This window comes from Xiphias gladius, chromosome 19 (assembly GCF_016859285.1).
Source record: "Xiphias gladius isolate SHS-SW01 ecotype Sanya breed wild chromosome 19, ASM1685928v1, whole genome shotgun sequence".
In the NCBI taxonomy this organism is placed as follows: domain Eukaryota; kingdom Metazoa; phylum Chordata; class Actinopteri; order Istiophoriformes; family Xiphiidae; genus Xiphias; species Xiphias gladius.
In genome coordinates, this window is record NC_053418.1 from 11,272,056 (window position 1) to 11,297,932 (window position 25,877).

Genomic DNA, 25,877 nt, shown 5'->3' on the forward strand with positions numbered 1-25,877 from the left:
TTAGTTCAGCACCACGGGAGCTGTCCAGGGAAGCAGGGGGGGGGGCAGGCGGCGGGACTCGCCATGTAAACCGAAGTCGTGCGTGCCAGGCACCGTGCTCACCGGTTCAGGCTCAGAGGTTCAAGGTGGGGTCAGGGGATCACCGTGGGGGGATTTATAAGATTCTAAGAGGTGCCAAGATAAACGGTTAATACCTCCATCCTACTATGCTCTGATAGTACAAAGAGGTCACTTTTTTCAGTATAAAGATGGAGCTCCTCGGGGTAATACCTCATTAAACTGAGTTAATTTTGCAAATACTTAAGTGTAGCTTCTGGACTACTGCATGCTCCTGCGTACCAGGATACGTGGTCAGCCTGCTAGCTAGCTGACAGGCCTATGTAATACAGAAGTAGGCTATAGTTCGCCTGATTTAGCGCTGTACTTTCTTCGATGTCATAGCAAGAAAAAGCAAACAGCAACTTTTAAGCATTTGCCATGGTCAGGGGCACAGTTGAGAGGAGTCATATTCTGCAAATATAACTACTGTCATGTCACTAATAGATACATCTCATTCATCACTGGTGCACAGTGAAATCAAAATGAAACTATGCACTGGACTAATCCATGACAGACTTCCTGTTGTAAAACAGTCCAGAGAGATTTTAATCTCCGGGATTCCTCACCCAATAGAGCTGATGAAACGCAATTAATTACTTTCACTATAGTTTCATCTTCATTATATTAGTTTGAGGGGAAAAAAATGGCTTTCCAAAGTGTGTGGTTTATGAGGATTTAATCTGCACTACACCGATTTCCTGAATCCTACATTAACAGATTTTTTTTCTTAGCCACTTGGGGGCAGGGCAAACAGGCTATAAACACAACGTTGGCACAATCAGTCACCCTGTAAGGGTAAAAGGGCGGACTTGTTTGCAAACAGCTGTTTGCAGATATGGACCAACTTAAGCATTTATTTTCTGTTGTGTTTCTGGATACTTGATGAATCTAAGTCCAATATTTAGTTTGCTTTCAGCTTTGCTCTGGTTTCCAACAGCTCCAGACGAAAATATCTGGCTCTTTTGCTGCTAAATGCTCCACTTTGTTCACCAGCTAGTAGCTAACTCTGTATTTGTACATTTTGTGCTGGGCAGGTACCGTACAGTGGGTCTGAGACTGAATCAAGACAGTAAAAGTCCCTGTCATAAAAACCCAAACAATGAGCTGAAAGTCACTTAAAAATTCTGTAAAGCTAAGTGGCACTGCAGAGTTGGGTGATAATTGAGGGTTCATATATATTAAGGACCACTTTTTATGCCATTTTATCAATTGAAGAACTTAAAAAGAAAAAAAAAAAAGACAACAGCATTTCTAAATTTATCTGTACCTCACTCTTTTGATTTTGAGAGCATTAAGATCTCAGGATATGGATGCAAGACTTGGTGGCCCATTCTGGAAACCATATTTATTCCATATCTGAGTTTTTCCTACAAAAACACCATAAGTCAATAAGAAAATAAGCTTGAACAAAGCTGTAGCATTTGCACTGAGGAACATCAGCACCATACAACAGCTTTTATATGAGCTGCAACAAGAACATTTCATTCATTGTCAAACTGTCTTGGCAAAGGACCCAATTTAAAAGAACAAACTTTAAATCTGAGGTAAAATAAGGACACAGAAAAAAAAAAAAAAAAAAAACACACGAAGAGGAATTTGTGAAGCACTGAAGAGTCATCAACAAACAGCTTTAACATAAATACAGCATCATTAGCAGGAAGTTATACATCTCTGTCCATAACTCAGAGTTCAAAGGGTGATGTTGGTGGGAACAGAGTCATTCAATGTGATGGAAGACGGCAGGACATATTGAGGTGACATGCTGTATCCCACATGCAGTGTTCTGCGTGGAAACAAAGATGTCAGCTACAGGATAATGCAGCCGTTCAGGACTGAAAGTGTGTCCTGCGGGTCATTTAAGACGGTCCTTTTCACATTCTCATACAACCACTGCTTATTCTACTTCCTCAACATTCACCATCTCCCCCTCCATTTCTACTTCCACCTGAGAGTTCACCACCTGCTGCCCATCAACTTCAGTTGTGGTCACATGCACCACCTGGATCTGCACCCCTGCCTGCTTCAATCTCTCCATGTCCTCCTCGCACATCTCTGCGACCCCCCCCCCCTCCACCACAACTGTTGCAGTCTCTTCCATCTCCATCACATCTACAGGCTCCACAGTTACGTGTTCGACCTGAATTCCGTCATCCAACAGGACCGTTTCAGCTCCTTCTATGCTCTGCGTTGCTATGGCGAGGGCGGCGGTGGCGGCAGAGTCAGTAATGACTAGTTCTTCAGTTGACTTGTTGTCCTCGATGGAATGGACATCTTTGAGGTGGGCCTTTAGCTCTTTAGGGTGGGTGAACCACATGTCACACATGGTACAGTGATTGGGCTTGACTCCTGTGTGGCTCACAAGATGGTCTTTGAACTGGTCCCAGCTGTTGAACACACTGCTGCAGACCTGATGGAGGTGGTGCAGAAGAAAATAGTAGGTCATAGAAGAAAAGAGGACTGTCAGCATTCTTCCTTTTGGTAACATAGGAGGTGAACTAAAACATACTAGATTTACTGCAAGACAGGGATGTAACCAAGGAAGATCAGAAGATTAAGCAATTAATTGTGGAGGCTATAAAACTTCAGAAATCACTGGCAAATGCCTATCATTATATCCTAGAGCCCAAGGTCATCAGTTGTCCTGTTTTGTTAGACCCGTAGTTCAAAAACCAAAAAAAAAAAAAAATTAAAAAAAAACCTTCGATTTACTAATGTAAGACCACAAAAAGCACCGAATTCTTACGTTTGACAAAATGGAACCATCAATTATTTTGCCTGAAAAATGACTTCAACAATTAATCAATTATTGAAGTAGTTGCCTTTTAGTTTTCCATCTGTCTCATATATTTGATTAATCAACTAATCCTTGCAACTGTTCTCCATTCCTTTGCTTACTTGTTGCTACTGTGCTATATGTATAAAATCATATAGGAAACCATTAATGGAAAGCTGTAATGCAAGCTATATTTTCTTAATAGAGAAATACAGGATTCACCTGTCAGGCATATCTAGCCTATAGTGGATCAAATGTACTAATACCCCGTATATGCAGATAATCAATATTAAATGACTTAAATTAGGAGCAAACACCTGACTGAGACATTGCGACGGTGGGACAATTATCAGAAAAAAAGCTGGCAGTAAATCAGACGTGAATTAATGTGTTACCACTTTAATGTTAGTTACAGTTTATACTGTGGCAATAACTTAATTGTTAAACTACATTTCCCAAGGTAAACCACCACAGTCTAAGAAACTGTATGACAATACATCAGTACATACAGTATTAGAACATTATTCAAAACATCAGTCTGCAAACTACAGGAGGCATGTATCAAAATACCTGGGCATTATGTCTTTCTGCATTAAGTGGATAAATACATTTTCATAAGGAGAAAAAAATAAATATTCAGGTTATCTTTTTTCCTACTGTAGACACTGCTCTGGCAGGGGAGCGCTTGATGGCCTTGATTCTGGACAAACTGTACCTGGCATTCATAGAGTTTCTTGCGTCCTTTCTTGGCTCCAGCCCCATTCTGACAGGCTGCCATATGGCACTTCAGAGTGCTGTTCCTTGCAAAACGCTCATGGCAATCTGGACACTCATAAGGTTTTTCACCTAAAGATGGAGGCAAAAAGACAGACACGTATCAAATATGATAAATAATGGTTAAGTATTTGGCTGTGAACTTTTAACATGAACAAACTGAGCTGAACCAGTTTTATTTTTCATTCACACCTGTGTGCTTCCGTAAGTGCTCCTTAAAGTGGCCGAAGTGGTCAAAGTGCTTCTTGCAGTATTCACAAACATGCACTTTCTTTTGGGGTTTCTGGTTTCGAGACAGCTCCTCTGCATCAAAATGAAACGTGCTGATGTGCTGCTTCAAGGCACCCTCCCGCGTGTAGGCTTTACCGCAGTGGTTGCACACGTGCGGCTTTTCCAGTGAGCCCAGGTGTGTTTTCAGGTGCTGTTTGAGGTGGTAGTACAACTTGAAGCTGCGGTCGCACTTGCTGCAGCGGAACATATTGTCCACTTGGGAAATCTGGACCTCTACGATCTCGACATTCTCCAGCACCTTGGAGGCAGTCACAGTTTCCTCTTGATACACGACCTCCTGCCAGACACAAACACAGGAATAACAAACTTTTGGGTTAATCCTTCCACATGTAGAACTCAGCAGTGATCCAGAGTTGACCATTCATGAATCAGAGGAACATGAAACTCAGCTTTTAATGGAAAAGTGATAATACCTCTTCTAGTCCTCCCTTCTTGATGACCTGTAGCGTAGGTTCCCCTTGCTGATATTTGCTAGTTATGTCAGCAAGAAGAGCCAAAGCAGAGTCATCTGACGCTGCCTGAGCATTCTTTGCTGCATCGACCACCTCCTCCAAGCCCGACTCCTCCACTACAATGGCCCCTTCCCCTATAACCTCAATCTCCACCTGGAGAACATTGAAAGTATTCAGTCCTGACAATTGAATGTAAAGGTTACTTGTTATCACATCATACATTAGACAGACGTAACACACCGAGTATAAATTTTAGTAGAAGAAACATGCAGTCAGTCACGGAAATTTTAGCCAGTTGTAATGTGTAGCGTTTTGCAAGGAATTATACCATCGTAGAAACACTTACCTGTTCCCCTTCCACTGAGGGTAAGGTTTCTGTAATCACATTAGATGTTTCAGCAATCTTCCTCTTTTTACCTTTGCTCTTTGCCATGACTGAGGAATTCTCATTAATTCTACAAGACAAAAATAGCTCTTGTTGAGAAGTAACAGTGTTTATACTTTGGATTCCTGACACAAAGTTCTTTTCAGCTCATAAAACACTTCACCAGTACATTCTTAATTTACATCAGTTAAACTCTGAGAGTGACACATTTTAGCTTCTTCAGCAGCAACAAGTGACAGGATAACTGTGTGCAAGTCTCACTTATTGTTGAGCGCCTTGATGGCTTCCTGCATCTGGAGGTATTCAGCAGCCTTCCAGACATCGTAGGCCTCCTCTTCTCCAGCTACAGCTAGTGTGGCTGTGTAAGTGAACTCCATCAGCTGGCTAAAGGCTGTGTTGCTCACTCCTGTTGGAATATTACAGAGCAGCAGTGGTGAGTGAAACCTGTTCTACGTAACGAAGACAAGAAAATATATCCCTTTCTGCAAAGTCTTGGCTTTACATGTTTGGAACACAAAACATACTTAGTTTGTAGCTAAATAATAATTACTATACTGAAAGTGTTTGATAACATACCCTGTTCTAATATGTAATACCCCATTGTGATTTTTATTATATAATAGACTTACATTATGTCTATGATAAATAATATGAAATTTTCTCTAAGGAGGCATCTGACTATTCCTTTTCCAAAATTTAACTGAACACTGAATACCTTCTATCTCCACCAGTGGCTCCTGGTTAAAATCCTGGAAGAACTTGTGGAAAAACTGACTGCATGCAGCCAACACTGCTTTATGGGCTCTGAACTGGTGTCCTGCGAGAGACAACAAAAATGGAAATAAAAGGTGTTGCTTAGGAATTTCATTACGACATCATCAAGATGACGTACAATATATGCCTACTTACCGTCCACAATTAAAGTAATGTCTGTGAACTGGTCCAGCTGTCGTTGTTCATTAAGTTTGTCCATCATGACTTTGTAATGTGCTGGGTACTCATTGTCTTGATCGAACACCCCCTCCACTTCAGCCGCCATTATTCACCTGATCCCTCTCTGCAGGGAACCGAGGAAAATGGACATACAAGTCTTGATATTATGATTTATTATTGTAATAAAGCTATCATCTGGACCATGGGTAGTTTGATTAACCACTTTTTTTTTAAATCAATTGGTTAACCTGGATCTGGGTTCCAATGCTCCCAAATAGTTGATACTAAAAACAATTTACTCGAGACAACAAAAAGACAATCAACCACTTTTACAACACAGATCAGTTGGACCTCATACTGACCAATATGACAAAGTAAACAGTAGACACCTTGCATTTGCACAACCCTACATCACATTTCCTAGTCTCCCTGGTTCTAGTTCTAGCCAACAGCAGGTAACCTTTTAAAGGTGGCTTCAGAATGATAATAGTCAAACATTTCACTGTGAATGAGCAGATACAGATGGACCAGAAGACCCCACTGAGATGAGCACTCGCTGTTTGCAATTGTGTTAAATGTTCTGCAAACTGTGTGAGGCGAACCACATATCATTAAATGTTAGGAAAATCCATTTTAAATTCTGAATACTGCTTCGCTGAATTTGCAGTTTTGCTGGCACAGCTGGCAGAGCAGCAGCTGAACAATGAAGGAAGACTGTAATTAAAAGTTGTATTGGGTGCAAAAAAAATGAAATTATATCAGGGCCAAAGCTGAAAAGGGCTATACAAGGCACCAACATTGCACAGAACTAGGAAGTCAAGGCGAGGGCCCGTAAGACCCACACCATTAATAATACTGGTTAAACGATACTCTTGCCAGAAACTCGGAAATAACGTGTAGAAATAAGAAAATAACATCCTGCTAAATTTTATGAGTGTATCCTGACGTGCCGCACGAGGAGATGGGAACATAATTCGGAACATGATCCGACACATGGAGCTCCTTTGGGTAACAGCTTTGCTAGTCCGGCTCGATGTTAGCTTAACTAGCAAGAATACATTCTCGCAGAACCAAACAAGTCATTTCACATACCCAATAAATCTATGTAACTAAAGGCCAACTTACCAGGACTGGATACACCAGTGTAATCGATTCGATACTGGAACATGAGGAGAATAAACATGGTGTAACCCCAAAGTGCTACACGTAACGGGCCTCTTAGCACGGTCGCCATTTCGCGTTTGACAATCAACATTACGTCATCAAACCGCGCATTAAAATACACTTTTCCCATACAGATTTCCTAATTAAAACCGCCGTGGGTCAAAGTACGCGTTAAAACCCATCGGTATACATACCTTAAGTTTGGTTACGGTGGTTAGAAAAGTTGTTCTACGATAATATTTCTCTCGACGTATGTACCACTGTTCTAGACTCGTCGCTACAAAAAGGGCGGTCGCTCAACCCTTCGGCCTCGGATTCCCACAAACCCTTGCAACGTCAGGGACGCCGAAGAGCGTTGCTAAGGTGACAGCGTCGAGTGACAAGTGTTTACCTATTCCAGTGACGAACTGCCAAGAAACAGGCAAGCTAACACTTACCAAAAAGGGAGGATTATCACCTGCAACTATTTCCTTTAATAGAAATAACATTGCAAGTGTCTCCTCCCCGACAAGATAATTTGCACAATGAGCCAGGCCCCTTTAATGCAGAAAAATCATAGTCACTTCAAGTAATGTGTAATGTAATGCAGACCCCAGCTAATGTACTCCCGTTACTGGCAACTAGTGGTGGAAGATGTGTTGATATCATGGACAGGACATGGACTTATGTCACAATGGGCCCAGACCTGTAAAAAGCCAAAATGACGTGATGTGTTTTGCTTCTATTTGTGGTGGTTTTATGTCTCTTAGTGGATGCGTTTTGTTTCCTTGTGGTCATTGCGTCTTTTTCCGATTGTTTTATTTCTCTCAGTGATCGTTGTTCATTTCTTAGTAGTTTTTTTTTTTTTTTTTTTTTTTTGCATCTCAGTAGATCTTTTCATTTTCCTGAAACTGATTGATATGCATTCCTTTGCTTAATTCAGGTCAGTGTGGCATCATAAGGGGCATATGCCACGATGCCAGATGCTATAAATAAGTACCACTGGGTCATAGAATAAACTAGTCCTGGCAGGACACTGTAAGTCACATGCCATTCTCTTTTGTATCAGCTGGCCGCCACACCAAAGTCGTCACATCTCACTGCACTGAGCAGGTTTTGTTTATAGATACTGATACCTTCATTTACTCTGTACACCAATGCACGTTTTCTGCCGTAAATGCCACTTATAGGTGCCCTGGTATAGATTAAGTCCTAACTTAATTCCTACTAGAACATCAGCATTTCAGGCAGAAAATGTGTTTGCTGCATTTGCTTCTGTTGCCTTATTTTCTGACATATCCGTTGAATCCGCACTCACCAGAATTTTTCTTCTAAGCCCCACGGTTGCTGAGATATCAGCCAAAACATTTTGCAATATTTCTTAGCTCATTTCTCACCACCTGGGGGTGCTATCACTGCCATGTTTAAGTATGCAAAGCACTGAAATACGGGGAAGCTTTTTCATCAAGTTTCAGTCTTGTAGCCTTTGAGAAATCCATCATTTTCATCGTGTTTCATCATGTTTGTGCACATTCCCTATAGGTTAAAAAAAAAAAACATGTATTAAAGCAACTGTTACAGATCTCTGCACAAAAAGTAATTGCTCCTGTCTCCTACACATGCTTAACATTTTAGTTTTGAAATCATGTTTCAAACCGCAAGTGTGTAGAACCAGTACCACGTCAAAAAGCAAATGAAAGAAAATAGTTAAGAAAGAAAGCATAAAGAGCGAAGATAACTATATGCATTGTCACCGACATTTGCTGGCCTAGTTAAAACTCTAATAGCCTTTGACCTTAGTAATCTGAAAACAGTGCCGCTCTGAACTGCATGGTCTATATCTACAGACAGACAACCTGCCTGGCTGGTTGGACTTTGAGTCCGTTTACAGCTCTTTGTTTTTTTTTATTTTTTTTACATACCTAAAGGTTTGATTAGATTACTGGCCCTCTACTTAACAATTGACTCCTCGCCTAAAACTGGGTAACAAGACAGATTAAAATGTCTCTTCAGAATCATTTAGTAAAGTCCCTGAAGCTTTAAGTGGATTTTAAAGGATACTTTTCTCATAAAGCTACTGTCACTTGTGGTTCTTCGTCCCTCCTAAATCTCTGCCATATGAAGTTCATCATTTCATTTTCCCCTGCTAAATTCCTGTTTTTTAAATATTTGTATTCCATTATTTTATTGCCTGCCCTGTGCATATTAAATGAATCCTGTCCAGCTGCGTTTGTGAGGAACTTGCAGAAACATGCTGGACACCAACCAAGGTCCCGCCCTCTGTCCTTTTTCACTTCACCTTTCTCTGTGCTGAAAGTAAACAACATAGTTGCACAATGTTCCTCTATGTTCTTGGAAATTCGTAATACACCCCTATAATATACATTACACAATGTAAAAGTATTCAATCTACAAGATAAATACATGCACTATCTCCAGGGCTAACAAATCTTAACCAGCTATGATAAAGAGGCAACTTTTTCTCCTCACACTATGGTCCTGAAGGAATTTGTCAGCTTGCGAGTTTCCACAAAAAAAATGTTCACCATAAAAGTTGCTAAATGGAGAAAAGTGTAAGCATCAGCATACAGCTGGATATGAACTTTGTCCTCCCTCCAGATAGAAAAACAACAGGCAGAGTATAAAAGGGGGGAGCAGTGGGGGAGGAGACTTGTTTTTGTTCAAGGAGTTGCAGCAACGAAGAACTGAGCAGCGGGAAGGAAACTTTTTGACCAAAGGGTAAGTGACAGAATTCCTTACATTTTATCCAGTTACTTAAAATGCAGTAAACACTCAGAGAGAAAAAAAGCGTTTTTGTCGGTGTCCCCTTTTACAGCTAGAATAAACAAACAGATAAAGGCAAAGACACAGGACCTAAGGGTGTGTCGCAATACAGTATATTTGAACTTGTCATAAATGCAGATGTTTTTTTTATGCAGGCAGTGCATCAACCAGCCACAGAACAATTTTCTGCATTATTTAACACTTCTTCCTGTCATGCATGTGGTGATACATTGCATACATTTTAGACTGTTGACTTCCCGTTATGATTGATTGATACTGATTTTCTACCATCGTATCACTTTTGCCTGCTGAGTTTGACCAGTCTCTGGTGTTCTCTCCCCTGTCTTTCTCCTTTTGCTGCCCCCCTTTCCCAACTTCTCCTCCCCCCCCACCACTATCCCTTTCTTCTCTATGCTCAGGAGACTAGGGCAGCGAGGAGGCACCACAGGGATGTGGGCGTGCCTCAGTCTGCTCCTCACTCTCTGCCTGCTCCACGGGGGCGGTGCAGAGAGTGATGGGGGTGGGCCTCGTTGTCAGCTGCCGCCGGCCTGGAAGATAGGGGAGGTCGAGCCAATGAAGGGAGCAATGGGCCAGGTAACGGTGGTGGCTCTTTTACAGGCCAGCTGACTGTTCTGCATTGTGCAGGCTTCCAGGTATGTGCCCAGTCATGCGTTAGCCAGAGTCCACTTTGACCTCTCGTCATTTGTCCATTTTTTGTCCCTTCAAGAAAACCATGGCATTACATTGCACCCTAGGAGTCCTAAATCTGTAATAAAGCTTGACATTCTGACTGACTGGTTAGTCAGGAAGTGTTACAGAAATGGTATTAGATAACAATGTCAGTAAAATTTAACGGCACTTTCTGCAAGGCCTGCCAATTTGGCAGCAAGGTATAGCAAAAGCCCAGACTAGTCCTTCTTATGCAACTATTACAAAGTTCACTGTCTAAGAAGTGTATCATGTTCAATCTTATCTGTTAAGCAGACTACCTGGGAAAGCTTTGTTAACAGCTTTGTTACTTGGTAACTGAGTTTTAAACTCGGGGTCTCTGATTGGTCTTCTCCGAGCAGAATGGACAGCCTGCGCCAGAAACTGGAGAGACAGGGTTTGAAGGATGTGATCTACATGGTCATTAACCACCAGGGGGAGCAAGCCCAGCGCCTGCACGCCGTACTGACACAGAGACTGTCAGTGAACATCACAGTGTACAAACAGGACGAGCAACAGCCCGATGTCTGGCAGACGCTGGGCGGAGAGAAAGATGACTTTCTCATCTATGACAGGTTTGTTACCTGTAGTGGATAGTTCATTCACATTTTGCAGGGGAAATTGAGAGCAGATGTTTTTCTTTTTTCTATTGATTTATTTTGACCAGTATAGTTGCCATGTATACTTAACGTCAAAAGGCTTTTTTTTTTATCCCCTTGCCCTCAGGTGTGGCCGTCTCACCCACCACATTTCACTCCCATACTCCATCATTGGACAAGGTCACATTGAGGGTGCGATCAAGGAGGCCTACTGCAACCGCATATGTGGGGACTGCACACATGAGGTACAGAGTGCATGAATCAACATTAATTTAAACGACCATAAGTCCTCAGATAATGTGTTGGTTACACATTTAATCAAAAATAAGCTCGTTAATCAAAGCTCTTTTGTCTCTGTTTGCATTTCTCCTTTTTGGATTTTTCGGCAGAGCACTGAGACCCCAGAGGAGTGCAATGGGACAGCAGATGCGCAGCCCGACGCAGACGGTCCGCCGGCTGTAGAGGAAGATACTGGACATGGTCAGGGTCATGATCAGGGGCATGGTCATCACCATGGTCACCACCATGGCCACCACCATGGCCACCATGGGGATAATCAGGGTTTTCACCCCCGTGGCTTTGGCCATGGTAGTGATCATGGACAAAGTCAAAGTCAGCAAGGTCTTAGACCACAGGGGCATGAGCAAGATGGTGGGTTGTCTCAAAGTCAACAACATGCAGATTTAGGCCAGATGCAGCAAGCAGTGCATATGCAGCAGATGTCACAGGAGGCCCATGGAGCCCATGTGAGGCCTTGAGGGCTAGAGAAGCGGAGGTGAAAGTCAAAGCACAGCTGACAGTGGACAACAGGGTCTGCCAATGAGGCCTCTCCTCAGGTCAGCTGATGCTGACACTGACGCAGGATGTTTGGCGTTGCAGGGAGAGAGCAGCCAGTCGGTCTCTGACACTGTGATGAGGCGCTGCCCGCCTCCTGACAGTGACACGGACTGATCGGCGATGCAGCCAACATTGTTAGGGAGACCTGACAGTGACGCTCGCCTCCTGCTGACTGACAGCAGCCTCAACCAGCCCAGTGAGCCTGACCCCCAGGTGTTGTGAGCTGAGGATGAGAGCAGCTGTAAGCTGGCTCTGATATCGGCCTCACATTAACATCAGCTGGCAACACCAGGGCCAGGTGTTCATCTTACCAACAAGTATTACCCTGGGAAAGGGCGGGGCAGTCCCTGACAGTATGGATATGTTGGGATAGATGGATAGACAGGTGGATTCCAACATCACACTGATTGAGATAAAATAAGGTAGATAAGCACATCAACCAAAGCATGTATTGGTAACTCGTTATGTTTGGCAAGAGATAAGCAAATAATTTGATTACCTTAAAAAATATATGCTGTGTTTCACCTGTCTCCGTATATCTGTCAGTGGGTTGCTCTCATCCTTTCTCAGGGTTGTATATGGTTGTCATGTGCATGAATTGTCTTCTCCATTTTGCTCTCTCAATCCTTTATGAAACCAGGCGCAGAAACTACACACTAGTGGCGTCTGTATGAAGTCTGGCTGGAGAGAGAGGAGAGGGTGGTTTAGGCACATGATAAGCACCTAAAATATTTCAAAATTCAGCATGAGAGGATATTTGAGGAAACAAAAAATGTGGTAGAATCTGCAATTACTTCCAAATGAATGATTAAGGAAGAATAAGAGAAGATACTTTAACAGTACATCAGATTCTGTGAATTAGGTTAATGCTAGATATCTTTGAAGAAGGGTACAGTTTCCGCTACAGTTTCTTGGAGGGAAACCTGAAAAAAACAAAACATGTAAACCTAAAAATATGTAAAAGCAGACCTAAAAAAGTTATACCAGTGATGTGTTTATCTGTAGGGCATGCCACTGATCATTGTTCTTGGGTTTTCTTTGTGTTTTGTCCACAAGCTTAAATATTTTTCAAGTGTATCTTTTTTCCACTTCCAACATGCACATTTTAAATGTTGAGTATTTGGCATTCCTTTTCTTCTTTTTTTTTTTGCATTTACCAGGTTTACTATGTAGCCTGCAAATTGCACATTTATACTTTAGGCTTGTTTATAAAATAATACAAGTCCCTATTGTTTAGGAAAAGACAGAGATAAAATTAATGAATGACTGTTGGAATACACTCTGTACTTAATGATGGTTTCTGTGGGAAGGTAACAGTCACCCTGAATACCTGATGCTTGCACAGAGGACTGTATTGTGTAAAGATGGTCACACATGGAAAATGAGCGTAGAATAAAGATGGTTGAGTTAATTTTTCAGTTTGTGTCTGCGTTCTTGTCAAAGGTGAAACATAAAAGTTGACAGTCAAAAATTTGCCGTGTAAGAAGAATTGTGGGGTCTGCCATGGATTGTACGTCTTGGGGGAGTGAATCTTGTTGGTACTTGGCAACGATCCCACACGTGCCCAAGGAGTTGGACACGTGACTTCAACAAAGCACAGGGATCATATTACCCTCAATAATTGTACATTGATGATGTGCATAGCAGTCTGCAGAAGGCCATCAAAGTCCAATAACACACAGGCGATGTAGATCTTAAGTCTTTATGTCCCATACAGTGTTGTGTAGATAAAACTTCTTTCCCTTAGAATATTTTGGAGATGTATGATAAAGGTGGATTGAAAATGTTTTGCCCATATTTGTCAGCAGAGGGCGGTGAAGGTCTACACAGCAAGCCACCGCCACACTCACAACAGCTAACTGGTGAGTATACTGATAGAGCTTGTTCTCCTCACTGACCCCCATGTAGGCTCACAACATTCTTTGACGACTCCACCCAAACGAGCTTTAAACAGACGGCCTCTTCAGCTCAAATGAAAAGTGACTGTTTTATTCTGAAGAATCGTGCATGTTAGCCGTCTTCCTGTGTCGCCCTCTGTCACACATGCACAAACGCATCCAGTTTCAAATCCAGTGGCTCAAACTATCCTGATTTTGCATGCACACGAGGAACACATACTGTGATGATACACTTCCTTTTTACATTTCTTTTTTTTTTTTTTTACTGAGTATACTGATGACAGACTGTAAAAAACACAGAAAACACTGTCCATTTGGTTTGTTGGTGTGGTAATGTTGTTATGTGTTTCTATTTGTGTTTAGAATGGCCTTGGATGCATGCAGCACGAACAAATGTGTCATCAAGAAGAGGAGAATCTTAAGGTCATTTTTTTCTGTGCTAACGCTTACATAATGATGCTTACATCCAGCTCCAGACCTGTGAAACTGTCTCCAAGACTAAAAGCGTAACACCCTCTGCTCAGTGTAATGTAACTGAATTGCCTGTCAGACTGTGTGTCTGAAAAGGTCAACAAGCAACCGGAGGTAATAAATGAGGCCGAGGCGGACTGCTTGTGTGGGCGTAATTGGGCTGAAGATCCAATACAGAGGAACAGTGACTTATGGGTAATTACCTGCAATGTCCTGAGACGAAGAGCTGTGAGTGGCTGTCTCTCTGATTCAATCAGCCCCACACAGAGCAGTGCAGTACACAGCCTCAGTCCTAATTGTCCGATATGCTTTCCCCCGATGCACAACTGTTTCTTCTCCAGCAGCGAGAGAGACATAGGGAGAGAGAGGGGGGGGGAATCACACACTTGTGAACTCATTTTCACGCACCAAGTGCCTCTGTGTTGCTCACAAACAAGTACACATTCTTCACCCTACAACCACCACGCATACATGCACACAATTCCTATTTTCCTCTCTCTTAGACACACACACACACACACACACACACACACATATACTAATCCATTTGCATTCCAACTCTCAGACCACAGAGGGCTGTACATTTTCTTCATTAACATCCTTTTCTGTCACTGAGTGCTGATCTGAACTGACCTTTGCTCTGCAGTGTGTTGCTCATGTACTTTTAATGACACAGTTGGCAGTGAGTTAAGGGCTTGCAGACAGTTTGGCAAGTTACATTTTAAATTGAATCCCTGATATAATACTGTTCTTAATTACAATCAGTAACACAATCCCTATAACCGGGTGAAATCTGATCTGTTTAATTTACTGTTGCACTTCCAACACTAACATTAGGTTATTAGTGTGATATAAATAATGGGTCCAGTTTACGATGTACAAATTGGAGGAAGTGTTGAGCTTTGTAGAAACCCATGAAGATGCTTTAAAAACCACATTTTATTTTCAAAGGCAACTTATGACAAAAATAATGCCCAAAATGATTAAGTTGCAGTATATACATTTATTGTGTAACTTGTTTAGAGCTTATTGATCACACATACAACACCAGAAAGGCTCAACTGGTAAGAGAACAATATTAAATCATCAAAGATCAACACGTTTCTTGGCACCGAGTAAAACAACAGCCAACAGACAAGGACAGTGGCTCCAAGTTCAGGGGCATCTGGAAATATGATTGAGGCATGAAAATATAGAGAAAAATCACATCAATTAATCAAGCCAATGCACTTGAGACTGCAATGCAGCTGTTTTCCAATTCTGACATGTAGAATATTTCCAGTTTTATGGTGCACACATTAGTCATGCTGCCCCATCCACTGTGGTCAGATTAGGTAGTGGGGTGTAGCGAGGGCTCTGAGCAAACAAATAAATAACACATGGATCGAAATACAGCTTGGAGCCACTGAACTTAGTAATAATAAGAACAAGCTATATACCGCAGTACTCAAGTCAAGAATTAAACTATTTCCCCAACAAGCTGAAAAATATCTGGCAGAATTTTCCTTGTTTAATAAAGAGTCACAACCAGCACAAATTCCAGCACTCACGATTATTTCCAGGCCTGACAGAGCAGCAAAGGCCACCCTTGACCTGCCACAAAATCAAGAAGCCGGAGGCCAAAACGCAGTTTTATAAAACACTTCAGGCCCGTCAAAATGCAGCTTAATAATGAAATGCTGAAATCACATAGCAGGAGACAGGTAAGAGTGTAGAGTTACAGTAGAACTATTTCACTCTGCATATATTTTGATATGACTTCATAAAAGACTATATCTATCTGCTCTATCTATCCATAAATCTTATAGCAAATATTAAATACTTCATTACAGTACATAATCCTATCAATCTGGTAGTGTAAAATATGTGCTATAAACATAAACTTTGTAGAACAACACTGAAGCTTATTGATATCAAAGGTTCCTCATTGACTGATTATTGTGCTGAATAAAAAAAAAAAAAAAAATGCTGTTTTATAATAACAGGTAATTCATAGACTTGATTTAGTCCAAGATACAAAATCTGAATACTATTTTAAACATCAGATATACATGTGTACAAAGTGCTTGCTCTAAAGTGTCTGTAACATTTATAAGCTTGAAATAACAATTGCAAACTTTTACACTACATTAAGAATGAGCTCATTGTGAACTGGCAAAAACAAATTGCAGACACAACGTAGTAAACACATGTACAAGAAAAAGCACCTCCCAATTTGTCTCCCTTTTCCTCGTGTTAACCTTTAAAAAACACTTTAAACACTTTCAGAGATTACCTCTTTTTTTTTTTTTTTTTTTTTTTAAACTCAACTTTTCCTCAATATCATAATTGCATCACATGTTCCAGTTTGCAAACATTCACAATCACCATGGTACATCTGAAAAAAACAAAAACAAAACCTTAACAGTGCTTTTTTCATTATCTGATCTTCCTTCATATACACAGAGAGCCTTCTGGGGATCTTTGGATGGTTGTGAACACTCTGAAAGTTGGATGGGCATCATTAAGTGACTGTATAGTATCTTGATTCCAGGGCAAAACGGCAAAACTGTCCTATTGTTTCTGCCGATAACTGACCAGATAACTGAACCAAATCATACATTCCCGTCTCTCCCAGGCCACAGACCATTTTCGGAAATCCGTATAATCCGATTGGAAGGTTTTATCACCTCAACATTTACACCTGTACACAATAAAATGATCTCTTAAGTGACCCCTTCCCACCACAGTAAGGCTAAATGCAGGAAAAAATAAATGTACCGAGCAGCAATATGTTGCGATTAGTATCATTAACAACATGAAAAATATATACTTGTAATTTTACAGCACTAGCAAATATATTAAGACATTTCTGCAGCATTGACTCGCTGGTATCATCAGCACTAGGCAGTAACAACAGAACACTGAGCTGTTTTCATAAAAAGAGAGAGAGAGAGAGAGAGAGAGAAATGGCACATATTTATCACATTCACATTTTTTTTTTAAAAATGTCATTTTATGGCTCTTGCTTTGTCTCTCTTTGTTATGGGATTGTCTCATACAAAAGACCTATTCTCTCTGAGTCACTAGCTTGCTTATCTCAAGGATGAGTCCAAAACAACATAACTCAAAGGCAGAGTGTGTTTCCTTTGCACTGCTGTGTGTTTTGTTTAGGATGAGATGCGCTCATCTCTGACTCATTCGTAGACTTGTTGAAATGAAAATTCATTGTGTTGTACCACAAAACCACGCATATCGCACAAGCTTTGTTATCCTAAGCTTAGATAGCTTATTGTATACTATATGCTATGCTTCTGTTTGTCACAGGCATATTGTCCAAGTCTTAATGATAGAATTCATATGGTGAAAACATTTGAGGAACCCAAAACCTTTACAAAAGGTCTCTTTTGCCATTATAATAAGCTTACACTGTCAATGGACCGAGGGCAAGTTTACACTACAAGCTAATGGGACTAAATAATTGATTATGAAACAGATTCTGCCTAAATAATGTCCTACAATTTGGTTATTCTAAAAAAGGCATGGGGGCAAAGTAACTAGGAATCCATATGTGTGCCTAATTACAAACACTTATGTCCCGCTGTATTTGTCTCAGGTTTTCTGGGGGATGATACTCCCATCTATTTCTGTGCAGTATTTGTCGGTCTATCATACCAGACCGTGGAACTCTGTCCAATAGCCACAGTTAACATTTTTGGTTTCAAGTTGTGGTCAGTTTTATGAGCATTAGCAGAAACATGCAAATTACAGTTGAATGGCCTCAGAGAGTGTTCACCCATGCAAACGTTTTTCTTAGACAGTATTAAGCTCATAATTTTAATGGCTATGTCAGGAAGGCAAAATTAAATCAGTCAGTTAAGGCAAATATTTATGATGTGACGAGTGGGTGTGTGTGTGTGTGTGTGTGTGTGTGTGTGTGTGTGTGTGTGTGTGTGTGTGTGCGCACGCACATGCATGTTACTGTGTTGGTGCATGTGCAGGCAGGTTTTTAGTAGTGGATCTATGCACAGGGGAGGCTTTACACATAGCAGTACTTGCCTGTATATAGAGATGCATAAATGCACAAATCTTAATTTTGTAAGCATACTTTAGCACAGGTATGGCAAGCCAATAACACTATCATAGGCACAAATTGTTAACACGGTGTTCTTGGCAGATAAGAAATATGAAATGTTAGCTTGTTACAGCTATTACATACTTTCACAGTCTTTCAACTTGCTCCGGCTGCTGTCCCTACAATAACAATGCAACATACAACATAAGAAGATTTTAAACTCCCAAGTAGAAAGCTTGCTAGTTAATGTTTCACTTTAAGTGATAGATTATGAGTCAGTGCTGGTTGAAAGGTTAGACTTGACTGCCGTTACAGGATGTATATCAGTGCCTGTTTTCTCTGCACTGCTGGGTGTTCCCTTCTGATAAATAACTATTTATGTGTCCTTGAGCAAGGCACTTGGTGGTGTACTACAGCACTGTTTGTACTGAGTGGCTCCAAACTGTGACTGAATCTGAATAAATTCTTCCTTTTACTACAAGAACTGCTTTTCAGCGCTGTAAGTGATATTTTTTCCACAGTACAGCATGCACGTCAAAATAAAATGAAAATAAATAAACTCAGCTTAAAAGAAAAGTCCATGTTGGGACGTGTATAATCACTCTGTAATATTCAATGCATTCAGGAATAAGTTTATGGTGAAATGTTGTAATTTCCCTTTTAATCATCACCTCTACTTCTATCTCAGTAGCTGACTTCCTTTACTTTCCAGAATGCCTTTCAAAATCTCCCAAGAAAGGAAAGCAATGCAATAGTAATAGTATATGTTAGTTGTTGATGGTGTTTGTTGTCCTGGTTATTTATCTCCACGCATGTACATTAGTACTGTGGATGTTTCTGACATCATATAATCAGTTTGGCCACTTAGTCATGAAAATATGAAAAGCAAACCATTAAACAAAATGAATCCAAGAATGCGAGGTAACTAATGATATAACTAATGATAACTGCATAGTTGTGTTTTCAACTGTATTTTAGGGTGGATTTTTCCTTTAGCGAATGCTTTTTTTTGTATAAAAATATATCTATAGCTAAGTACTAATAAGATGACACGATGAAATAAGAAATATATGAATATAAAGTAAGCCACAATTGAGCTGCAAAACACCTCTGCCAGCAAGAGGTATCGACAACAGCAATGACTCCTTTCACGATGTGGTGTGAAAAACCTGACTAGAATGTGCTTGTCTTCTCTAAGTCAATCTTAAACTGTCATCTCTTTGTAAGATTAAGACTTCAGCAATGTCAGTGCTCTAAACACAATTAGCCAGATATTTAATGAGATCCAAGGAAGGTTAGCGGTCTGCTAATGCTTTTTGGACTCATAACAATCACAGTTTCAGCCTCTTGTTTGTGTGTGTCGTGTGCATGGATCTCAATGGATAGAGCAAACTTTGAATTTATATTTCTAAGGTTTACTTTGGTAGCCTCTGCATCAAATTAACTGATGTAGCAGATGTGAAAGAGTCAAGAAAGCGACTTGTGGCTTTTCTTGTGTCACTTTCAGCACCCTCTGAAAACAAACACCTGTACACTCTCACTCACACTGTGTGTTACAAGTTATTTTGGTTTCCAGCAGGAATCAGGTAGAAGCAGGCTTTTGTGACTGCAGGGGACTTCCTGGTCAATCAACCTTACACCTAAAGGTCGAATGGCATTGTCTTTTCACGGCGAGAGCTTCCCCAGCAGGTCTGGGGTGATGTACCCTACAGGCATAGCAGGCAGGGCCTTGAGGGGGTGCTGTGGCAAGCAGGGCGGAGGAGACTGGTGGGGAGGGGGGTTGAGGAGCAGACTATGCTGACTGTCAACCTCCTGTACAATTGTGTAGTCTGCAACAGGAGCAAAGAACTGGGACTGGGGAGAGTCAGGAAGAATGTAAGGTGATTGATTATCCTCCACTGTGGCTGCGGGTTTGGTCTCCACTTGCTGAGGGTGTATGGTTTGGTACCCCTCGCCAGGCATGGAGGAGCTGGGGGGAGTGCTGATCTGCCGGGCGTTGCTCTCTGTGGTATAGCCACTTCCCTCAGGATCCACCACCAGCAGCTGAAACTGCAGCTCTTTCTGTTTCTTTTCCTCAGTCTCCTCGCTGTCTTCGCTCTCTCTTCCCTTCTTCTGTGTTTCCTCCTCTGTGGCTGAGGTGCTCTCCTGGATTCTGAGATGCTGGCCAGGAGACAGCACAACACCTCCGGAGGGCATAACATTGCTGACCTGGGCATAGAAGTCTGTGTTGATCCAAGTCTGGGGTCCTGCGGTTTGGGTTTGGACGAGGGGCCTCTCGCCTCTCTCTTGGGTTGGGGCTCTTTCTACAACATCGAGGGAGTCTTCTCCGTCCTCCGGTTGGCCTGGCAGCAGGGTGGCCATCAGCGTTAATGTGTTTTGGTCAGGCAGATCTGGGTTGTAACAGCTGGCCCTGCCTGAGTCATCATCAGGGAAGCTGGGGGAGAGGGAAACAGGCGGAATATGAAATTCATATCTGCAAAGCCCATCTGGTGGCATGAAAATACGGCCTTTACATGAGAATCTGTGCATACCTAATGGCATTGGAGCAACCTGTGTTCATGTGGTGGCTGACGGGTTGGGGCAGACCGAGGAGCCTCTGGGTGTCTGAGCCTTGGTTGTCCTCCTTCTCCCCGGTGTCTGCACCCTCAGCATCCACCTCGATGAACTCCACCCATGGCTCGTCTTGGTAGAAATCTGGTGCATAAGTGGGTAGGCCACCCATACCCCCACCACTCAGGATAAAACTCAGCTCGTCCAGCTTCCCCTTCTGCATGTGCACAGATTTGTATGTACAGTAAGTGTGTGTGGCAATCAGAAAGCAGATATCCATGTAATAATAATAGTCCTAACTTTTCCTATTCTCTACACGGCAGTGTGATATATTGTACGTGCCAGTATGTACATTTTTAAAAGTATCAGCTGCAAACCCAACACACTTAACCACAGACCTTTGTCTGGTTATGAAATAGCAGCAATTTGATTATATTTATTCATATCGGGACTGTTTTTCTGAGGTCCAGGGGTCAGGTTGGATTGTAAAGCGAAAACGGGCTGCCTGTTATATGCATCCCGCATCGTCTGGCAATAATACACCCACAACAAAATGTTGAACTGCAACCCTCTTCACGTCTTATTATCTTTCACTGACCTCTTGTCCTTGTTAACTTAAAAAAGCAAATGTGTATGTTTGCTATCAAACTAGTTATGGACATTTTTCTGTTATTTGATTGTTGACACAGAGGATAAACAAGCAGTGATTGGAGGACAGTGGGTTGCTCAGCCAACTGAGCCACACGGACGACCAGGAGTGTCTGTTTTTAATCAAAATCACAATAGTATGTAATAAAAAAACACAGTGGTTACACAACAATTTAAACAATCACTTTACTGAACAAATAATACACAGTTCCATGTGTAACTGCTATGAATTATTTATGAATACAATTTGACTCTTTGTGCATATGCAGTACGAGAGAATATACTGTATGCATTAGAGCTCGACTGATACAACATTTTTGATTTAAAAAAAATCGAATTACAATATATATGCTGATATTTGTTTTCTAACATAAATTCATAATGTAAATCTATTAAAAGTCGTTATTAAATCATTCTGAATGACATATGTACTAAGTGGGACAATTTTACAGTTGAAAAACAAATTTGACAGAGCTATGTGGTGGATAACTACGCAATGGTGACACTGTCTTGAATTACCTCAAACATGCAGCATTTGTGGCATATTTAGCGCTGCAACGTCTTGTTACATATTACCCCACATATACACAAGTGACATTATGTCTGTGACAAACTAGCAAAAGCCAGCCATGCAAATGTATCACTGGGGTCTAGTATGTATGTTCATATGAAAGAAAAAAAAAAAAAAAAAAACACGGACAAGACAGAATAAGAACAGACATAAGTGTACCTTTAACAGCTCTGGATCGATGCCCTTAATTTTGGGTGCAGGAACTGGTGGCAACAGAATCATCATGAATCTGTAGCGACACAGAGAGGAGGAGGACATGATGAAAATAATCTCTTCACAGTATTTTCCGGTATTTGGTGTATGTGTGTGTGTGTTTGTGTGTGGCATGGCAGATGATGCTGAGAGGTGCACTGCAAAATCTGCTGCTGACTTAGCAAAGGTTTTGCCCGTTGTCACGGCGGGATGGCAGTAGAGGTTGAATGCCTTTCGGACAGTGCTGGTGAGCGTGTGTAAAAGAGAGAGAGAGAGAGAGAGAGAGAGAAACTGTTCCTACCTGTGCTGCTGAGAGACGACAATCAGCATGATGAAGATGAGGATGCCCACAATCCCGAAAACAAGAATAAGCGTGAATGGGAAAGTAGTCTCTAAAAAAAACAATATGAGACGGAACCCATCATCATCATTATCACAACTAAAGAGTTCCAGGTTGCTCCAAGTGATGCACCCTGTCAGTGTGAACTGAACAAGACAACAGGCCAACCATATTTATTTACCACATCTGACCAAAAGATTTACTGTTCCACCCTTGACCCACCATGATTTTACCTCTGCTGGGAATCTCAGTCACTTGAATGAAGATGGAGTCACTGAACTCTCCAAACTTAGTGAAGGCCTGCATCCTGCAGCGGATGTGCACTTCATAGTCTTTTCCTATGTGCAGACCGTAGATTGTCTGCTGGGTGTGCGGCTGCATCTCCAACTGAAATACAGAAACACATAAGAAGAAGAAAGGGAGAGAGAGAACAAAAACACAGAGAGAGAACCTTTGTTTAAAAAAGTGTTTTTGCTGGATGCAGCTTTTGTCTATACTGACAGAATAAGCTACAACATCAGCACTGAAGCTGACTTAAGCTAAACAGGGTGTCAAGGGCTCTGTGTTTATTTTAGGTATCTGTAACTGTGACCTTTCCGAAGGCGCAATTGTTGAGTCATTTCAAATACATTAGTAAGAGGACATGTTATTTTAATGGAAGGCTCTAAAACAGTTTCCAAGGCTGCATTTGCCAGACTAGCCGGCTAGGCGGTAATGAATATGAGCCTGTACAAGGTCCCATGGCCTCTAACCTACAGATCCCTCCCTTCACTTCCTTCAGAGAGGCTGTGTTTTCCCAGAGGGCCCTGCACTGGCTTCCACTGACTTGCCAACAAAGCTACACTGCATTTTAGCCACAAGACTTCAGGGGGGAGGGGAAAGGAAACACGACACTGTGCCTCTGTGACCTACCTACAATTCACTTTTAAGAGGGTACATGAATGTTTGCATTTGTGTGAGTTTGTGTATGTGCACAGGGGCATTTTGTAAAGTTTTACGGTCTGTGTTTACATTCGTCAGCACACATAACTGTGTGTGTGCATAAAAGCGAGAGGGCAAGAGAGAGAATTTAAGAGCAAGTAAAAAAGAGAGCACTCACTGATTCCCAGTTTGTGGTATTTCTCTCTCTGTACTGGATCTCGTACTCAATGCGCATCCAGCCCGCCCCGACGTCTGCAGAGGGCGGTGGCACCCAGTTGACCATGACATCATAACTTAACCCAGAAGGACTTATGTTCAGGAGGGTCCAGTTTAGAGACACTGGCGGGTCAGGACGTACTGCCAGGAAAAGAGCAAAAGTTCAGTTTGAACAGAACAAACACACCTAAAGCTATTAAAACCACTGAACATGGTAAATTCATCAATGGCTTTGAACGCACTTGATCATATTTAGATGAACAAATAAAGAACTATAATTAATCAAAGACACTACTGTATATGTTCAATGACTTAATGCATTTTAAAAAATCTGAAGTATATAGTGGAGGTCACCTATACTGTATGTGTGTTTATGTGACAGCATGATGTGCCACATATCAACTTATAGGGCTACTGCAAGTTTTGCTGGTCTCCTCTGATAACAAGCATTTTGTAAAAAGCAAACAGCCGGCAGCTGATGAGATATTTTTTCTCTGGACACAAATTGCTGGAGGAATTGACAGACCAAACAACAAACCACTTATGTCCCTTTCAGTCTTCACACACTGTGGGTTTGGTGGTAAAGAAGACAACATCCAAATCTTATCTTTAAAAAAAACATGCTGATAATCAATTTGCACACATGAAGAGAGCTAATAAGCGAAGAATTTTCCATGGAAGAGATTAGCAAACATGTGACATTGCCATGTACCGTATCCATCAGCATCTTCTACAGTCCTGGTTAGATGAATACTGTCAGACATCAAAACGTTTACTGTGTAAACACTGTGTAGCTGACACTTGCTGTGATATTGACAAGCATGTGACATTTGCTGGTTTCGTTGAAATGCAGCAGTGAGTACCATTTCCTGGAAACATTCCGTGCGGGGAAATCTATCATACTAGAACATGCTTCAGTGTAGAATCTAAATCAATGTAGAATTACAATGTAGGATTCCCCTAAATTCATTGGACATATTGTAAAAAAAATCAGGATATGTGCACAAATGTTCGTTACTAACCAATATTTTCCACAGTGAAACAGTCGTCCTCATTGTAAAAGGTGATGTTGTTTTGGCTGCGGAGCTGCATGCAGTAGGGGATCCAAACGGATGTGTGGTTTATGTCAAAGAAGCACTCCCTATTTGAAAGGATATATTCTGGACACTCTTTCCATTCACTGGTTTTAGAGCTGAAGGAGGGGAAACGGTGACAGAACACAAGAAAAAGAGGCAAAGGAAAAGATGATTGTCATCGGAAGGTTGTAGCATAATTTAATGGGACTCACATGTATGTTCACACAAATACATAAAGTGCTACACATTCAAAACAATTACTTGGACTTCTCCAGGTAGAAACAGTGGTGATTGCACTCACTCTTTCTTAAGGTAGAAGACTCTGAGGGCTCCGGGCGAGGACAGGTTGTGGAAGGTGCCTGGACTCCACCAACAGCGGAATGTCTCCTGGTCCCTCGATATGCACTCTGTGAAATGTGGCTCAAGGGGGGCTGGAAGACAGCGAGAGAAGGACAAAGAAAGGTAAACGTCAGTGACCGAATGAACAAAGCACTAGCAGGTTAGTTACCTTTATTCACGGTTATCAACCCTGTAGAGGTTGATATTTATCAATACAAGATTACTGATAAAACCTAACCTCCATAACCCTCACTCTTCCTTAAACTATCGCCTCTGCTAATCGACACAACAATCACTTTTTCACAGTAGATATAAGTGAGCTAGCTGCAATCCTATCTAAACCTCAAGGTAAGAGTGAGGGAACATGCCATAGTCCAAAAATAATAACACTGCAATATAACAACAACACCTCATGTTTACCACCCATCCTTGAAGGATTGAACGACTGTCAATAAAATGTTCCAGTTGTGGGTTTCGGCCATGGAAAAAATACACAACCCTGATGAAAACCATTTATGAGCAACGTGTGTAACACTCTACTGGTAAGAGATAGGACTAACCTACAGTCTGCAGTGAGTGACGTCGCATCGAATTTCAGTCACCACGCCTTTATAACCTTTAGATGTACCCACTTGCATTTCATACCATTTGTCCTCTGCCCCACCCCGAGGCCCTGACTCAGCCCTTTCCACCTCTCCCTCAGCGCCGTGTCACTCTTCATCACCCGGACCCCTGCCACCTCCCTCTCCTGTCAGAGGCCAGTTTCTCATCCCGCTGAGAGTCCCAGGGTTTGGTGCAACCATAAATAAGCAACTGAAGGTAT

At 41.6% G+C, this 25,877-nt stretch overlaps 3 protein-coding genes across 7 annotated transcripts in view; 1 reads left to right on the forward strand and 2 right to left on the reverse strand.

The window, feature by feature from the left end:
* Nucleotides 1-796: 796 nt before the first annotated feature.
* On the reverse strand, nt 797-7,240 carry znf131 (zinc finger protein 131). 3 transcript variants are annotated; one of them, XM_040156455.1, is made up of 9 exons: nt 6,833-6,968; nt 5,684-5,831; nt 5,490-5,591; nt 5,036-5,180; nt 4,736-4,844; nt 4,351-4,542; nt 3,839-4,214; nt 3,588-3,718; nt 798-2,506 (listed from the first exon to the last, which is right to left on the reverse strand). In XM_040156455.1, exons 2-9 carry the CDS (start codon nt 5,811-5,813, stop codon nt 1,994-1,996), a joined length of 1,698 nt encoding a protein of 565 aa, XP_040012389.1. In that variant the 5' UTR covers nt 5,814-5,831; nt 6,833-6,968; the 3' UTR covers nt 798-1,993. The 3 variants fall into 3 exon arrangements, with proteins under 3 accessions (XP_040012390.1, XP_040012389.1, XP_040012388.1); XM_040156454.1 differs by lacking the exon at nt 6,833-6,968 and adding an exon at nt 7,066-7,240 and having other exon boundaries at nt 799-2,506; XM_040156456.1 differs by lacking the exon at nt 6,833-6,968 and having other exon boundaries at nt 797-2,506; nt 5,684-5,828.
* Nucleotides 7,241-9,481: 2,241 nt separating this feature from the next.
* On the forward strand, nt 9,482-13,196 carry LOC120805703 (selenoprotein P). Of its 2 annotated transcripts, none has more exons than XM_040156187.1 (5): nt 9,482-9,589; nt 10,054-10,287; nt 10,705-10,917; nt 11,069-11,186; nt 11,331-13,196. In XM_040156187.1, the coding sequence occupies exons 2-5, from the start codon at nt 10,085-10,087 to the stop codon at nt 12,003-12,005; spliced, it is 1,209 nt and encodes a 402-aa protein (XP_040012121.1). In that variant the 5' UTR covers nt 9,482-9,589; nt 10,054-10,084; the 3' UTR covers nt 12,006-13,196. The 2 variants fall into 2 exon arrangements, with proteins under 2 accessions (XP_040012121.1, XP_040012122.1); XM_040156188.1 differs by having other exon boundaries at nt 11,331-11,978.
* Nucleotides 13,197-15,068: 1,872 nt separating this feature from the next.
* Nucleotides 15,069-25,877, reverse strand: part of ghra (growth hormone receptor a) — a 36,169-nt gene continuing 25,360 nt past the window's right edge. For both annotated transcript variants that reach the window (XM_040155009.1, XM_040155008.1), the window contains exons 3-10: nt 25,017-25,146; nt 24,662-24,831; nt 23,602-23,780; nt 22,736-22,889; nt 22,464-22,554; nt 22,130-22,199; nt 20,733-20,968; nt 15,069-20,635 (exon numbers count right to left, since the gene is read on the reverse strand). In XM_040155009.1, coding sequence (XP_040010943.1) covers nt 19,867-20,635; nt 20,733-20,968; nt 22,130-22,199; nt 22,464-22,554; nt 22,736-22,889; nt 23,602-23,780; nt 24,662-24,831; nt 25,017-25,146 — 1,799 coding nt within the window. In that variant the 3' untranslated portion in view covers nt 15,069-19,866. The remainder of the gene's footprint in view (nt 20,636-20,732; nt 20,969-22,129; nt 22,200-22,463; nt 22,555-22,735; nt 22,890-23,601; nt 23,781-24,661; nt 24,832-25,016; nt 25,147-25,877) is intronic.

Excerpts from the sequence above, each read along its gene's own strand:
- znf131 (XM_040156456.1), bottom strand. The coding sequence starts at position 5,813 with ATGGCGGCTGAAGTGGAGGGGGTGTTCGATCAAGACAATGAGTACCCA. Across the intron at positions 5,592-5,683 it reads CATTACTTTAATTGTGGACG|GACACCAGTTCAGAGCCCAT; the intron begins GTAAGTAGGCAT and ends TGTCTCTCGCAG. Across the intron at positions 3,719-3,838 it reads GCACTTACGGAAGCACACAG|GTGAAAAACCTTATGAGTGT; the intron begins GTGTGAATGAAA and ends CTCCATCTTTAG.